At 32.3% G+C, this 17803-nt stretch overlaps 2 protein-coding genes across 5 annotated transcripts; one reads left to right on the top strand and one right to left on the bottom strand.

Moving 5' to 3' along the window:
- The first annotated feature begins 129 nt into the window (after nucleotides 1–129).
- Nucleotides 130–1746, top strand: LOC132277381 (protein CHLORORESPIRATORY REDUCTION 6, chloroplastic). The gene is made up of 4 exons (XM_059779242.1): nucleotides 130–431; nucleotides 726–857; nucleotides 954–1162; nucleotides 1250–1746. The coding sequence occupies exons 1-4, from the start codon at nucleotides 221–223 to the stop codon at nucleotides 1454–1456; spliced, it is 759 nt and encodes a 252-aa protein (XP_059635225.1). The 5' UTR covers nucleotides 130–220; the 3' UTR covers nucleotides 1457–1746.
- A 96-nt stretch (nucleotides 1747–1842) lies between these two features.
- Nucleotides 1843–5242, bottom strand: LOC132277380 (E3 ubiquitin-protein ligase MBR2-like). Of its 4 annotated transcripts, none has more exons than XR_009471016.1 (6): nucleotides 4862–5242; nucleotides 3414–4064; nucleotides 2664–2768; nucleotides 2421–2561; nucleotides 2115–2333; nucleotides 1843–2032 (listed from the first exon to the last, which is right to left on the bottom strand). XR_009471016.1 is itself a non-coding variant. In XM_059779241.1 (5 exons), the coding sequence occupies exons 2-5, from the start codon at nucleotides 4020–4022 to the stop codon at nucleotides 2169–2171; spliced, it is 1020 nt and encodes a 339-aa protein (XP_059635224.1). In that variant the 5' UTR covers nucleotides 4023–4068; nucleotides 4862–5242; the 3' UTR covers nucleotides 2111–2168. The 4 variants fall into 4 exon arrangements, 1 of the variants encoding a protein (XP_059635224.1); XR_009471015.1 differs by having other exon boundaries at nucleotides 1843–2041; nucleotides 3414–4068; nucleotides 4862–5241; XR_009471014.1 differs by having other exon boundaries at nucleotides 3414–4068; nucleotides 4862–5239.
- Nucleotides 5243–17803: the final 12561 nt, after the last annotated feature.

Consider the following 17803-nt stretch of genomic DNA (forward strand, 5'->3'; position numbering starts at 1 on the left):
AAAAAAAAAAAGAAAAAAAAAAATGGTGGGTCCACCCAATTATCTTGGAAAAAGCATTTTGAGTGATGTGTGTGAGGAGCATGCTATCATAGCCCAAAATGGATATGAGCATTTTAAACACAAGGCCACAAAGAAAAGGGGATAAACTGAATAAACAGGCAAAACAACCTCAACTGTCAAAACTCAGAGTACACACTCAGACCTTCTAAGCACCACAACCATGGCTACCATCAAACCACTATACCCACTTTCTTCTACATTAAAACACACTATTCCCTCTTTGAGTCCATGGATTTCCTGCAAACCAAGTACAGATTCAACAGCTTCTTTTATTGCATCAAACTTGAGCCGACAAGGAGGACAAGTAACAGTTTCTGTGGCATTCAATCCATCTGGGAATTACGACCTCTCTCTATATGATGCTGAAGATGGTAAGCGTTTCATTCATTTTTAAAGAATTATATCTGCATTGTTAATACAACCTCAATTATGATTGGATGCCCCCATAGTTCTAGTTTAATCATACATGGTGAAGCAATCTATATCAATTAAAAACTTAGAAGAAAAACACGGATAATAGTTATTGTATATAGTAGAAGCTACTGTCATACAAATATGCTTCCAATCATTCTCAAGTCTCAATATCTTAATAGAATTTCAGTAATGCACCTTATTAGAATTGACATGTTTTGCTAAAAATTAACTCCAAACTTTGTCAATGACAGATTCACCAAAAGCTCCACCACCAATGCCTCCAACCGAAGGCCGGTATGAAATAGTTATTGATAATGATGCTATCCGTCGCCTTGACTTAGCCCCATTTCACACTGCTACTGGAATTACCTCACCTTTGTCTGGTAAGCATCTTGGGAGAAATTAAACTATTAAGTACATACATGTAAACTATGTACTGTGCTTATAACTTTTCTTTCTGGATGATAATATTGTTTTAGCCGTGCCAAAGGAGTTTCTTGAACGCACAATTGGCTTTACCATTAACTACACAAAAGAAGATCCATATGATACTAGAGAACTATCTGAATTTCCAGATATAAGACTTTGGTTTGTTAGACTTGATGCCACCTATCCATGGCTCCCTGTCCTGTTGGACTGGCGCGCTGGAGAGCTTGCTCGGTATGCAGCCATGTTGGTTCCTCACCAGGTACAACACGCGTGTGCTCACACACATTCATATAGGGAGGGAGGGGATGCAAAAAATGTCTCTAACTTCTAAATTTTTTTGTTGCAGATGAGTATGAGAATGGGTGTAGTTTTCAACCCTGAGGCACTTGAATTGTTTATCATGAAGAAGGTTTTTATTGTATACTCCTGGTTGAAGCAACATAATGTTCCCAAGCCTAGATTGAAGACAAGTGACATGGCCAAGATGCTTGGATTTGGGATTGGCAATGAGCTTTTTGACCTGATTGACGAACAACCACTTGCTCCACCATAGATGAGGAAACCTAAATAGCATAACCCATACAACATTTGAAGATTTTAGATCAAATTTCACAATCTATATTGTTGATTATGAGTTTAATCAACTTCTGAGAAAAGCTCCAAGCAAGTAATGGACATTCAGGAGGGCAAATGTGCATGATGATTCAATCATGGAACTTCAACCCGATGCTTTCTATATAAATTCCCCAAATTTCCAACTGATCCTTGATATTCGTATCCTTTGTATGATAATCTTAGACATGCAGAGCTGTAAATTTTTTGTTTCCATTTAAGAACTTTGAAGTTGTTGCAACAATATACCTCTATTAAAACAAAGTCTAGCTGATATAAATATCTGAATTAAACAAAATGGTATATTTGTTTGGTAGATTTCAAAAATTTTGGGGAAAAAAAATCAATATACTTTCAGAAGAAAAAGTTCAAGATTGGATCTGTACATATAGGCAGTTCCAGAACAAAACTTGATGGGACAATCATCCTTCTATAAATTTGCAGCTGCTAATGGCTAACTTCCTAAGTATCTTTTCTCATAATGTTTATATATGAACAAATTGACTTCCACAGTAATCTGCACAAACTAAGGATGAAAATATTAGCATTATCATGTAAAGCAAGAGTAGGAAATAAAGGAAAAACTTCACTATACTTACCAGATAAAATAACTTTCTTCCCAAAAATGAAGTTTTAACTTCATCTAGGTAATCTTACAGACTACAAATTTGTGGCAATGTGTGGTCTGTTGTACACAAAGCAGTAGATTTACATACAGGGCAGAGATTTTTGCATCTTAGCCATCGTTTAATACACTCCATGTGGAAGCGATGGCCACAATTCAGTATTCCCAAATCATCCTCTTCTTCATAATCCTCCTGCCATCAAACAAACATTCACTTGTATGTTGCATAACTTTCTCCAAGGAATGTCTAGAAATATTCAATTCATTGATTTAAAAGTACCTGGCACACACTGCAAGAATCTTTCTCAGCATTCTCTTCTGTGAGTAAAAAGTATTTACAGTGTTTGAGGGATTTCGTCATTGTTTCTTCAGACAATCCTGTGTCAACATTCCCTATGTGATCTTCCAAAGCCAACAGCTCCTAATATCGGCCAGGGAGACACAAACATTAGTGAATGATGAAGGATAAGAAGACTAGATTATATTAGTGTGTTGGAAAAGAAAATGGCTGAAGTGATATTACCTCATAGGACATGCGATCCACGTCAATCCTCATATCTCTATAGCGATCAATCATATCAGTTATAAAAGAAAATAATGATTGGATTAGAAATGGAATGTCCTGCTCCTGTAGTTTGTTACAATTCGTGAGCTAAATTGAATGAATACAAAACTAAAGGCAAAAAAAAGTAAGAAATCAGAAACAAGGGCGTAGAAAGCATCCTAGACAGGATCAAAAGCATGGTTGAATTTAAGATTTAATGTGCTAAATGTTTGTTTCTTGTTACAGCTTGGCCAGTTCTGATTTGGTGATGTTTTTCATTTAAGTACAAGCTAAACTTTTCACTTTAGCAGCTTCCCTACGATGCTGCTAATGATAATTTAAGAAAGGGGTTCCAACAAAAACTGCTTCACATATAAAAAACTAGCTTTTGCCAGTAAACTAGTTTGAGGCTTTTCTTTTGACATATCAAAAATGCCATGCAAAACACCCCTAAGCACATCTACATGGCAAAGGCAAACCCAATGCACAAGGCTCCCGTCATTGCAGGGGCTGGGAAGGATTAGACATACGCAGCCTTACCTCCGCATGCGGAGAGGCTGTTCCCTTGTTTCGAACCCGTGACTGCCAAGTCACAATGGAGCAACCATATCGTTGCGCCAAGGTTCGCCCTCACCCCTAACCATATCTACATACTAAAACAAAATTGTCAAGGAGATTCAAACCAAATATCAAATTTTTCACAGGAAGACTTCATCAAGAAAGCTAAACCTCCGATACAAGTCTGAGATTCACTCCATTGCCAGCTGGCAAGATTGTTAATGCCATTGACCCTTCTAATGAATCATCAGGTACCCTAAGCATACAGAGAATTGATTCCTCATATTGCCGCCTAATATGATCAGTCTCATCCTGAGACCAAATCTCGTCTGATGAAGCAGGAGGTTGGCTATGGACTTGATGTGCAGAACTTCCATTCCAAGCGATGAACCTGGAGGCAGGCAGTAAAGGCCTCTGTAGAATATATTGTAATGCATAAGTCATTCGAGGAGGAGGAAAATGGCAATCAAGAACTGGGTTGAGAGACAATGTGGTGTAATTCCTAGGATTAGGAACACCTGATGCACCCGAATCAGTGTTTCTGATATGCTCAGTTGTATCTGCTGACGAGAGGTTTGAAGTTTCAGCAATGCCTCTGTTACTAATTCCTCTTGTGGCTCCTGATAGTGGCAGTGGACTCCTCCTAGAGATGATTGAAGTACTATAATTACTTGGACTTGATCTTTCATGAAGCAATGTATGTCCTGAATCTGACTGATAATCTGTATTAGAGTCTTCGTTGTTTGCAATTTGGTTAGTCAGCTGTGAAGTTTGATCCATTGACTGATCAATCTGAAGGAGATCTTAAGGAAGAGATTGAACCTATCTGTAGAAAATTACTAATTCCATTAAAAATAGAATAAAGAAGTGGACGATTTACAATAAAAGAAAACAGAAAAATAAATAAAAAATTAGAAAAGAAAGAAAAAGAAGAAAAGAATACGATAGCAGTTGAGATTGAACTCTTTGATTTCAAATGTTTCACAAATGAACTTCCAGTGAGAATGAAGTCGTCGTTGTTTTAGAAATGGTTTGAAAATGTAATGCAGCTTCATTAGAATCTTTTTTTAAACCCATCAAATTGACCTAATTAATTTTTTCAAGATGCAAACCTTAAAAAAATTGCACAAACCCTCGTGGATTTAGAAATTCCAAGTAGTTGTGTTTGAGTTCAAGATTGGGGTTTACATATTTTCAAAATAATACCCTAATTGATAATTCAATGATAATGTAAAGCTACGGATCAAAAGTGCAAATAGTTTTATGTCCGTGTATCCGCAAGGCCTAGTTGATTAGGTGAAACCAGCCTGCTAGAAGTTCCATAATGCTTAAACATTGTAGACCATGTTATAAATTATAATAAGAAATCAAAACCCTTTCTCTTAATTTTGATTCGCACTCAGTTGTTAATATGGAATTTGCTAAAATCACTTTTAGCCAAGGCATTCGATGATTTTAGTTTTTTTACCAATTTAATGCCGTTTCTGAAATGCTCAGCGATACATATTATCAAGCAGAACATGAACAATCAGATACATTATCAACAAAGAGTACGAGAACTTAATTCATAAAACAACACCCATATGGAACTCAACAATTCATAAGATACAACAACTTACGTTGATTGTGGAGGTTGGTTTTGCAGAGGAGAAATGCGTGTACAAAATTGACGCTTCATATTAAGATGAATTTGACTTTGAATAAAACAGAAACAAACCATCGTTCTTCTCATTTATACACACACACATATATATATAGAGAGAGAGAGAGAGGGAGGGAGGGAGAGTCATCATTTGTATTGACCAGATAAAAGAAGTGGCTTGGCGGTTATTGTGGCGCTGGCTGGATCTGCAACGGTCATTTAAACCAAGGAGTCAAGGAGGGAAGTAAATGATGGACTGGTTGTGGCCTTCAATGTGTAGTTTGGTTAATAGACTTGGACGAACAAAAAAAAAAAAAAAAAACTACACCCACGAACCATGGAATTGGATAGGCCCACCTATTTGAGAAATAAATGTTAAACCAATGACATTCGTACCTTGGGACTGACTGTTTTTCTTTAAAATGGGTATTTTAGCGTTGGGCTAGACAGTGGGCAACACCCCCAAAACTAGACCCATAAAAGCAGCAAAGTAGACCCACAAAATCATGGAAGACAGCTAAATGAGAAATTTACAAGGGTAAATGTGTTATTTTACTTTTTTCCTCATAAAAAGTTTGTTGTCCTTTTAGACATTAGGTATTTTGTTTCTCTTTGTCAGGTGCCTAAGCATAAAGAGAATATGTGACATAAAATATATGTGATATAAATCAGAATCTCATAAGACATAAGTAGAATTATAAAATATAAATTATAAGAAATATTAGCAAATTTTAAAAGAGGTAAATGAAATTTATCCGATTAATAAATCATTTAAAGAAGAAAAACAATAATAATAAAAATCAAATGACACTCACCATACAAATTAGGTGTTTAACTCTGTGATCATAATAATGCTCTCTTTCAAATTAAACATGTTTATAATTCAATAACAAAGTTCAGCATTTTATTCTACCGTTTCATTTCATACTCTCTTTACATAAATATAACTTAATTTTCAGAATATATATTGAAAAGACATGTAAATTGCTAAATTAACCACATAAACTTTGTGGCATTGAAGTTTTATGAGAAGAAAATTAATTGAGAAACATGGAACATGCCACTTATAATGTCTTGATCCATTCATTTCATGTCTCCATGTATTAATTAGGATCATGTCCTAACTCCCATCTAACACGTACTGTCAGCTGAGACGTCAATTCCAAGTTGGGCAAAGACATCCAAGCCCCAAGACAATAACATTGTCCATCATCACCTTAAACCCATGTATTGTAACCAATGTATCACCAACACATGTGAATGTTTTAAGAGTACGTCAAGCTTGACATATGATATGGGTATGGGTAGACAGTAGAGCAGATGAAGAAAGCGACATTTGTGAAGAACACCATCCATCATTTTGTAAAAATACTAGTCATGGATGTAGATTTGTTGTATAGTTTAGGAATCCCAATATTGATTAGCATTCCTATACGACAAATCAATGCCTATCTGCAGATGGAGTGAAGAAGATGTATTCCTCTACTTGCTTTGACAAGCTGCTGAGCCTTGTCGGACCCTTTCTAGCTTGTTCATACTAGTGTCTATTCCCAATTTGGACCCATCATAATTCAAGCTTCGCTTCATTTCATTTGGTCTACAACCAGTGATTATTAATTATTTACCAAAAAATAAATACAAGGACTAATTAATTGAATCTCACTTTAAGTTTAAAATAAATTATTTAAATGGCTTAAATCAAAAAATAATTATAATAATAATGGGGGACACTTCAAATCCAATTATGAATCAATTAAAAACAAAACTTTTACTCTCACATAAACTGTGGAGGTAAAATTTCATATCCTTGTTCACAAGTTAATTTCTGCAAAACAAATTACGCATAGTAGGTTAATTTCTGGAAAACCAGCGCGCTTAGTAATGCTGATTCCGAGAAGTAGGAGGAGGAGGAAACAAGTATTCTATCTTCAAACGTAGTCAAATTGACTTGAAGACTCTAATTTAAAAATAACACAACAATATTAAATAGAAATATTATCTACCTTCTATTGATTCTCTATTTGATTACATGTTATCTTATGTGTGATTATTTGAAAATTAATCTCTATACTAGACTCTCTATGTTGGTTACATGTTTATGTGTGATTAATTAAGGATTTAGTGATGGCTAAGCATGGGTTTTCATTAAATGGATTTGTTAATTAATTTGATAGATTATTCTTATACTTGATGGATTGTTCTACAATTTAATTCATGTTTGTAAGTAGGTAGACAATCTATACTTGATTTGATATTCCATGGCTTATTATTGCAAATTCCATGATTCTCTAGATTGATGTGTGTTACAATTGTTACTAATTTGATGGGTCATGCTTAGAATTGATGGGTTGTGCTACACTTAATTTATTTGTTGGTTAGGTAAACAATTCATACATGAATTTGATGGTCCATACTTAATATTGTAATTGGTAGTCGCATTTTGTTCACAACAATGTATTCCCCATAAATGGAAAGCAAGTGGTTAATTACATGAGCTTAGTGGTGATTCCAACGCCCTAAGACCTCTCTTCATATCTCTTAAATCCCTATTTCTCACTATCTATTCCAAACCTCATCCAAAGTTTATGTTTTTAATGTCTCCGTTTCCAACAATCCCCCACATGAATGGAAATTTGTGTAAAATGCAAAAGATGATCGTGCAGACACTAGAGAGAGTATAGTTAGAAAGTTACTGCATCAGGATATGTAGTTTTTGACTTTAAACCTTCCCTAGTGTATTGCTATCGAATTTACTAGCTAACCAGTGAACGCGATGTTTTGAACTATTCAGCCGTTTGTGTAAATCAAGACAATAACAAACACACAGTACCTTTCCTCACAAAGTTGGTTCTCATTGTTGTGTTCATTTTGGCCCCGAACAACTCCTGGTATTCAATAAGTGCTCCAAAAAACTTAGCCATTTATAATTCTCATAGAAGCGGCCCTACTTCACACTCATATAGGTGATTTCTTATTAAGAGTATCCTACCATACCCCACTTGAATTTTCAAGGTATAAGAGTCATTAAAAGCGTAGCTTATCCTAATCCTCGCTGTATGTAGCACTGTCTCATCATAGAAATGGGCAGAAGATTTATATCTTCCCAGTGCTTCTGGTGAGTCACTCAGAATTTCTGTTGTCCCTTTGAACCTAGTGTGATACCCCCGGATTTCCGAATGCGGGTTGGCCAGGCCTACGCCCGAATACCCGAGGATATCAAAACAAATTGATAATAAACGAACACAGAATACAAAAGAATAAAGAAGAATAAATAAAATGCTGACAAGAAACTAAAATGATAATCTAATAATAAACCTCATAATATATTTCCATTAATTAATAAACTCTTCTGATACAACTGATCCTCCAAAATACAACTCGGGAATCCATACTGTGTGGACCCCTAGAAAATCCAAACTAAACAAATGACGGCAATAACTATCTAAATCAGGAAACTGAATCATAAAGGAACTCCTATGTAGCATCAGAAGAATGAAGTAGACTGATCCCCGCTCAGCACGAACAACCTCTACTCGTGACGAACACCTGAAAAATAATGGTGGGTCAGGCCCACAAACAAGTTCTACTCTACTACAGTCCAAGCAGAGATCCGATACACGTATACATCATAGTCAATCCAACAGTAACTAGTAGTCCGTATATATATATATACACACTAAAGGAACCTCACTAGACTATAGGGTTGTCTCAACCTGAATAGTAGGCAACATGCAAAACGCACATATAGTGGGCATGAGTACCTAGACCTACCAGGGTACACAACTACACTATATCTAGCTACACATCCCTGGCGATATACGCGCCCTAACCATTAATTCTGAGACTCAAGCTCATATCATGGCACCATACTTATATATATAAAATCTAGTAACCATCCTATCCAGTATAAATTAATCCTCCATAAGTCATTCAACTTGTTCAGCTGACCTAACTTGAATATAAGTAGGACTTAACATTTTAGTTAATCCATTCCCTTATATAATAAATTAATCCTCCATAAGTCATTCAACTTGTTCAGCTGACCTGACTTAAATATAAGTAGGACTTAACATTTTAGTTAATCCATTCCCTTATATAAAATAGGTAGTACTTAACTGATAAGTTAATCCATCCCTAGAATGTTACCGTCCTATACCGGTGCATTAAACCACACAATCTAACAATTGGTGTAATAATTAAGGAAATACATCAAACATTCCATAAATAACTATGAGAAATATGATATCAAGTTATCACATAATAGGAATGACTTATTATTTCTTTAAACTTCCTATATCATATGTCCTACGCAAACTGAATCTTATACATGATGATATTTTATTATACTGTTAAATAAGGATTCTCTATATCCAATTCATCCTACACATTTAATCTTAATTGCTAAAATATTTTAAAAGATTAAATCCATTCGTTTGTTTAAAACATTCAAATAGTAAGCATCATTATGATTGAGTCTATTTAAATTTATTAAAACCCAAGTCCCTATTTAATGTTCAGGAATCCTAGGCATGTTTCTACGTTCCATCATTCCACAGATATGAAAAATACATAATTTAAACATGTAAAAATTCACATAAGAAATCAAATCAAAATCATGCATTTTATCAATTCATAACACAAGAACAAATATGAACTAATTTCATAAAATCTATATTCTAACCCAATTAAACATGTATAATTATTTAATTTTATGTGTTTAATAAATCATGGAATTTCCTAGGCATGTACAGAAACACGAATCAAAGGGAAAGAGATAGAAGAAGAACTTGCCTTAAACTTTCGGATTGAAAGTTAAACTTCTTCTTCCTTGATCTTCTCTCTAAAGGGTTTTCTCCTCATTCCTTCCTCTTTCTCCTTCTCTCTCTAACTCTCTCTCTTTATAATATATTACGTAATATATTTTCACTCCTTTTTTAACCTATAGTTGTATATTTATAGGCTAAATAATAATCCTATTCCTTTTCCTAATCCAAGTCAACTTAATAAAGAAAAATAAAAAAATGAAAATATTAAAAAGGTAATTTAAAATATGTTACGTATATAATCTATATATATCCTTATTAATTAAATAAAATGTATACATTATATTATTTATTAATACTAAAGTTACCATAATATTAATAAGTAACTTAAAATCTATCTGTATCCTTATTAAATAAATAAAATATATACATCAGATTATTTATTTATACTAAAGTTACCATAATATTAAAAAGGTAACTTAAAACATGTTACGTATAAAATATATGTATATCCTTATTATATAAATATATAAAATATATACATCAGATTATTTATTAATACTAAAGTTACTATAATATTAATAAATTACTTTCCTTTTTATATATATGTAGATACATATATATCTATATATATACATATACAACTATCCATGGGTAATTATCCATACCCATCCAACCTCCTATTCAAGTAGTTCATAGGACCCAATTAGTTAGCCCATTACCACTAACCATAACCATAAAATAAAATAAAATAAAACATTTAATCATTTAATTTATAATTAATTACAATTAATCAAATACATCATTTAAGCGCACAATCTAATTAAACAAATAATACAAATAACACCTAGACAAAATACAAATAACACATAGATAAGTAGCCAATTAATCAAGTAACACTTAATTCAATTAAACACATAAACAATTAATCAAATAATCAATTAAACAATTAAAAAAATACAATAATAATAATAAATAAATACCGAGACTATCCTTTTAAAATTAGGGGTATTACACCTAGATCTTGGGATCTCCAATCAACTAGGTTGGGTTTCCATTAAGGTTACTCGTTAGCTTTTGGCTTTTAATCCCATTCCCCTCGATGATCTGTACAATTGCTCTTTAGTACAACCCTCAATTTTATATGTGGCCACAAGGTTGTGTTTAGAAATATTACACTATGCAGAGATTTCTCTAGGTGAGAGCAATTGTATACTTTGTGGCCTAAAATTATTTTCTTTAGTGGCACAGGTGTAGACTTACTTTGAAATGTCCTCTAGGTGAAGTTTATTGACTTTCCTATTTGATTTATTCAAAGTTTCTAATTTTGAGTTATATTAAGAATATACAACTACACATTTAATATAAAAAACATATCCACTCTTGGATTTGAAGTCTTTAATATTCCATATTCAGATTGCATCACTGTTACACCTCCAATTTAGTTAGATACCTCGATCTATGTAATATTGGATTTAGGGTGTATCTCAATTACCCAATTTATTGTTTTTCAGTGATCCGATCCTGAATTAAAAATGTGTAATTAAACACAGTTATTAAGATGTTTTGCAATCTTAACCGATGATATACTTTGACTAGTATTTATATTTGAGATTTACATCTACAAAAGTTAGCTAGGCTTTTGTTATCATAACTAGTATTATCTCAATCTCACTCTATTGAGAATATACTATGTTATCAGATGTTAAATCTTTCATATCAAATTTACTAACTAGTATACCATTAATTTTTGTAAGGCATACAATGACTTATACATCACATTTATATCATTCTCTTGGTACCAGCTTTAATCCACTCAAGGACTTATAAGCTTGCACACTTTCCTCCTTAACTAGAACAAATAACTCAGCTCTTTCGCTGAAAAAAGAACTCTTCTAGTTGTTCCATAATATTTTTCTCATAGGAAACAACATGCACTATTCGTATGATACTATAAATGATTTTTGTTTCTATCCAAAATCTCTTAGGATTAAGAATCCTACATTTATAAGTATTTCTTATCTGGTGAGGTAACTCATAGCAAATTTCATCTATGGACAATATCCCCCCACAACTTTGGGATAATCCTGAAATTTTATATATAATATATTTCTTATGGTTTTCCAACTCTTGAAATATCATATATTAAATATTTCACCTCATCTACCTTTCCAAGGTTCTATATTCGTTTCTCAACAAGCATGCATAACAATCTCTAGTGCATATGTAATACCCCGATAATTTTAAAAGATTTATTAATTAGGATTAATTATTTTATTTTATTTTTCAATGATTTATTTTATTTTATTGAGTGCTAGATTAATTATCTTATTTTAATTAAGTTATATTTCGTGATTATGTATGATGATTGATTGTTTGTGTGGTTGATTATTGATTGAATTATTGGTGTGTTGATTTTATTGGTATTATATGACTTAGTTGTAAATTCTTGTTTGTTTATGTGCTTCATGTAATTAGTTATTTTAATTTCGGTATTTAATTAATTATCTTATTTATTTAAATTAATTGGATTGGGCTTAAGGAAAGTTGGACCAAAAGATGTGGTCTTGGGCTTGTATGAAACCTTATTGGGTTAATTAATGAAGGTCCGTGGTTATTTAATTATTTAAATGATCACTTTTGTATCATTTATATATATATATATATATATATAATTATATATAAATATAATTAATTAATAATTGTTATGGAAAGATATATATATAGATATATATTTATTGATATTTATAAGTATATATGATTTAATTAACTAATGAGTTAATTATGGAAGGAATATATATTTATATATATATATATATGTTTATAGATATAAATTATTTAAAGATTATTATTTTAATTCATAATACTAGTTGGAATAGGATTTGGAATTTAAGGTGTATAAAAATACACATAAGGCTTTAGGGTTAAAGGTTTTACACGTTAGAAAAATAAAACAGACAGAGAGAGAGGAAGAAGAAGGGCTGACAAGGAGGAGGTCGGATCTTAAAAGGAGGACGTCGGAATTGGAAGAGATAATTAAAGCTTAAAGCGTCGGTTTCGTTTCGAAACCTTCAGGCGAGTTTTCTCTAACTTTCCTCTTAGAACTCATAAGGATTTCACCTTGAGTATCAAGACTTTAATTAAATTTATTTGTTTAAAAATTATGGTTAGATCGGAATAATTAAAAAGTATAAACTATTATATTTGATTTTTAGATTGTTGGATTTTAATTGATATATATAGGTGTTATGTATATTTTAAAATCAATCTATAGGTGGATTTGTGACCCAAGAGAGTTAATTATGGTTTCTTTATTTTCTAGAATTGTTCTGTAATTTTCTGGAATTTTTCTGATATTTTTAGGAATTTATTAGGATTTATTTTCCTATTATTTGTTAGGATATATATATATATATATATATATATATATATATATATATATATACTAGGTAACTGGCGCATGTGGAGCGGCGGCACAATAAAGAATTGATCCAGTGCGGCGCGGTGTAGGATAATAGGGTGTATACGCCAATTAGGGCCATTTGATTAATTAAACTTATGTGAATTGATATGGTGCATCGCGGTGCATAAAACTTTGGTGCGCATGTGTATCTGGACCATAGAAGTGGTCTGGTCAACTATGGGATTATTTAGTGTATTGCAGACCATGAGAAGATGGTGCACTTGCTGATCTGGACCTTAGATCTATTATAGTTAATAGAAAATAATCTAGTGTGAGCGTGTTCATTTGCGCACTCATTTATGACCATTGGATGCGGCATAAAGGAAGTGATGGATTCAGTGTGGTGAGCTCACGGTAGCTGAAAGAGCTTAGCCAATACCAGCACACAAGGAGGCTTGAATCCAGCGCGTGCAAGTGCATAGTAAGCACGTGGGCGCGCGTGGGAAACAATGTTGGCCTAATTCGACACTAGAAATTAAAACGGTCATAACTTAGTTATTTTAAATCGAAATTGGGTCATTCTTGAGCTCAAATTCAAGGATTTTTCGTCTTCTTTCCAATGGTACCAATTTCATTATCAGATTCCCATCCTACTAGGAGATATTTATGTTTTAGTGAGGAAGTGTCGGAAAACTATTTAAACCAATATGGAGTATTTAAAGGAAACTATTTCTGACATATTTAGTTGCACTAATTTGTGTAAATATAATAAATTAATAATTTGTTATGGAAGGAAGTGTATATATATATATATATATAAAATTATTTATATATGTGTATATATAGTTTAATTTGTCTATGAGTTGTATGGAAGGATGAATATATATATATATGTATGTATGTATGTATATTGATTTTAAATAATCAAGGATTATTAAAGAAGGTGTTAAACACATAAATACATTAAATAACATATGTGTAGGTATATATATATATAAATCATTTAAGATGATTAATATTATCATTCTTATTTGGCATATCTTAATAGGCTGGTTGTTAAATTAATGATATGCGTATAATATGCATGTGATGGCTATGTATGATTTAGCGTATTGTTAATTTTAAAGTTAATTCATGGTTAAAGTGTGGGCATGGATGAATTGTCAAATGATTAAATATATTACCTAAATATTTGTATGAATAGAATACATATATGGAAAGCATGGATGAATTGCTAATTAAATGTATGAATAAATATACCTGTGGAGGTATGGTTGAATTGCCAATGTATAAATATACATACACGGAGGCATGGTTGAATTGTCAATGTATAAATAAATATACTTATGGAGGCATGGTTGAATTGCCAATATATAAATAAAAATATTTACAATGGCATGGTTGATTTGCCAAAGCATAATTACGTTGTTATGTGTTAGATGATTAAAATATCATCTATAGTTGTTGTATGTATGGATTGGATTAGGGTTAGATATTCTTAAATGAGAATAGTTTAGTACTTACTGGTTAGTGTATTATTTTACATTAATAAAATAATATTGGGGAAGACGTGGATGATTTGTCAAAACTTGGATTTTGGATATATGATTTAAACAATTAAAATCATTATCGGGTTGGGATTAAATAAAGTATTTCTTTTATTATAATTTGTTGTTTAAATGATTAAACAACTGACTAGGATGGGATTAAGGTCAAAGGAGTTTTTATAAAATGAAATGGTAGATTGGTCTAGGTATGAATATTATTTTAATAATTATTTAATAGGTATGGAAATTTAATAAACCTATTAATGGATGTGATTAGTATAGTATATATAATTATATATAGACATGTATATCGTGTTTTATTAAAGTTAAAACTTTATTAGGTTTGGTTTTGATCAGAGATGATCTGCTTATTGGTTTTCAGAGGCCTGGTAGAGTGAACTTGCTCGTAGGGTTTAACCCACGATTTATTTTTCAGGTTATTAGAGGTTCCAGTCTCGAGGTTGAGGATCCGCAGCTGGGAGACTGTCATTCGTCTATTCATCTTGTGTACTTTTAAATAGTATTGGATTATTGGATAATGTTTAAGGGGTCCTTGAGTTATGGGATTTCCGAATTGTAATTGTTGGAGAATCATTAAGTAATATTTATTTATTAGTTTTCTTCAGCGGTTTATTTATTCTTTATTATTCATCTTTGTATTCTGTACTTGTTAAATACTTAAATTGTTTTGATATCCCTTGATTTTGTGCTTGGACTTGATCAATCCGTGTTCCAAAATTAGGGGGTATCACAGCATATGTATTCACTTTATTTCTAACTTGTTCTTATAATATGTCACAGAAATTACTGTGAATTAATACTAGAGATATTAATTACAATGGGATTTAATTAATTTATGCTTCTACATCTTTTGTATTTATGAATTGAGTTATTCATGTTTAGGTTCGTGTTAAGTCAGTCATCTTAACATGTCATAACCTTTCATGTGTCACACATCACATAACTCAACCATTTAAGTAAATAACTCACTTATTGTTTAAGCTTTGGATACATCACCACAAAGTAAGCACTCACTTCTCAACTATCATTACTGTTAAAAGTGAGTTTTTAAGTGTAATGCCCCTAATTTCAAAAGGATAGTTCTGATATTTATTTTGTTGTTTAAATTGCTTTTGATTATTTCTTTGGTTTGATTTAATTGTTTTAAATTGACTTAACTTAATTTACTTAACTTAAATGGTTTAATGAGTTTACTTTAATTGTTTAAAGTGAATTGTTTTATTTACAGTTAATTTTATTTTCCACGTGACTGTATGGAAGGTGGCACATAGAGTTATATTAGGTTTAAGCTCAGCCAACATTGTATTTTAACCTAGATTGTTCTATGGGCTGAGTTATGCATAGATTAAGGTTAATGTCTAAGCCTATAAAAACATACGCTTATTGGGGTTTAGGGTTTTAGAAATACATAAGTTTACGTCTGTAGCATAAGGGACTGCTAAGAAACAGATAGTGAGCAAGGGGGCATAGCAAAGCAGAGCAAGGGAAAACTCAAAGACGTGGAATTTGTGTTTCAACTCTGAAAACGCAAGTTTATGTTCTTCTCTTTCCCATGAATTTGTGTTCTGTGCATACGTAGTTATACTCCAGGAATAAAAGTAAGACTTAATTACATCGTTTATACATGTTGAAACAGTTTCTAGCATCATTAAGTTTAATCTGTTTATCAGTAGTTTACAAGTTTTGTTTGAAAACTGATTGTCGTTGCATTACAAACTGATGTTTAATTAAATTCTTGTTTATATAATTCTGTCTTGTGATTACTCTGGGTTGTGGATGGGATCTTAAAACCTGAAATAAAACTAAGTTCAATGACTGGAAACCACCGGAGTTAGAGAAGACATATATTTGAAGTGGAGAAGGCTCTACTTAAAGTGGAGAAGGCTCTTCTTGAAGTGGTGAAGGCTCTACTTGAAGTGGAGAAGGCTCTACTTAAAGTGGAGAAGGCTCTTCTTGAAGTGGAGAAGGCTCTACTTGAGTAGAGAAGGCTCTACTTATTTGGAGAAGGCTCTCTGAAACACAGAGCCTTCTCTTTCTCTTAAATATCACGTATACTGAGTTTTAAATGGTCTGGTTGGTTAAATCTGAGTTTCTGAAACTATTTAAAGGCTATTGAATGATGTAATATACTGCTTAGGACTTATAAAATAATGGAGAAGCAAGCTTATATTCTGGAATAAATGATAGAATTAACATAAGTTTAAACAAGGGCTGTATGTGAAAGAGTAAACAACTGATTTGAAGTGCAGACTGATTTAGAAATCTGATGCCTGTACACGACCTTAAGTTTTAAATTATGTTGTGTAGCTAAGGTTTAAGCATTCTGTTATTGAATTATAAGTATGCTTGGTTGGAATTAACGGACAATTAAATTTGTTGTATATCTCTGTTAGGACACTGTTTGGAGGAGATTTAATGCTTTTGCATGGTCTTAAGTTTTGGATTATGTTTTACAACTGTGTTTTAAGCATGTTTTTATTCAATAATGTGTATGCTTAGTTGGATTAAACTGATGCTTAAATCTGTACATAAAGTGCACCAGTCAGGGAACTATTTGGATAAGCAAAATTGCATAAACTTGTTTTATCAATTTAATAGATTGAAACTTGAATTCTAAATTTTCAGTGGAGATATGGTTTAGTGACACACATGTTAAACTATACTTATGATTGTTTTGGAATGCGTTGATAGTTAATTCTACTATTTCTGTCAACTAAGTTAACTGAAGGATAGTATACACCGATATAGGACGGTAGTGTACTAGGTATGGATTGGTTCAGACACTAAGCCTACCTAATTTGGAATGAGGTTCGGATAAGCACTAAAAGTTAAGTCCGACTTTTGTTAGTGTCAGGTCAGTAAGTAACTGAATGACATAATTAGATTTCTGGGATAAATTGTTATACAGATATCGAGCCACTATATCAGGTGGATGATATTCTGTAGTAGGAGGACACGGACTTTATATATTTATGTTATGATGCCATGGTATGAGCTTGAGTTTCATGACCATGGTTAGGGTGCGTATATCGCCTAGGATGGATAACTGGACTGAGGTGTTGTTCCTTGGTAGTCTAGGTACACATGACCACGTAATGTGCGATTTGCATAGTATCTCTACTCAAGCTGAGACAAATCTATTGGACTAGTGAACTTCCTATTAATATATACATATATGGACTACT

This window comes from Cornus florida, unplaced genomic scaffold, assembly GCF_030987335.1.
Source record: "Cornus florida cultivar Cherokee Brave unplaced genomic scaffold, ASM3098733v1 CherokeeBrave_3.0.0_Hap2_Chr10, whole genome shotgun sequence".
NCBI lineage: Eukaryota > Viridiplantae > Streptophyta > Magnoliopsida > Cornales > Cornaceae > Cornus > Cornus florida.

Excerpts from the sequence above, each read along its gene's own strand:
- LOC132277381 (XM_059779242.1), top strand. The coding sequence starts at position 221 with ATGGCTACCATCAAACCACTATACCCACTTTCTTCTACATTAAAACAC. Across the intron at positions 858-953 it reads AATTACCTCACCTTTGTCTG|CCGTGCCAAAGGAGTTTCTT; the intron begins GTAAGCATCTTG and ends ATATTGTTTTAG. Across the intron at positions 1,163-1,249 it reads CCATGTTGGTTCCTCACCAG|ATGAGTATGAGAATGGGTGT; the intron begins GTACAACACGCG and ends TTTTTGTTGCAG.
- LOC132277380 (XM_059779241.1), bottom strand. The coding sequence starts at position 4,022 with ATGGATCAAACTTCACAGCTGACTAACCAAATTGCAAACAACGAAGAC. Across the intron at positions 2,769-3,413 it reads ATCTCAGACTTGTATCGGAG|GAGCAGGACATTCCATTTCT; the intron begins GTTTAGCTTTCT and ends AACAAACTACAG. Across the intron at positions 2,334-2,420 it reads ATTCTTGCAGTGTGTGCCAG|GAGGATTATGAAGAAGAGGA; the intron begins GTACTTTTAAAT and ends GTTTGATGGCAG.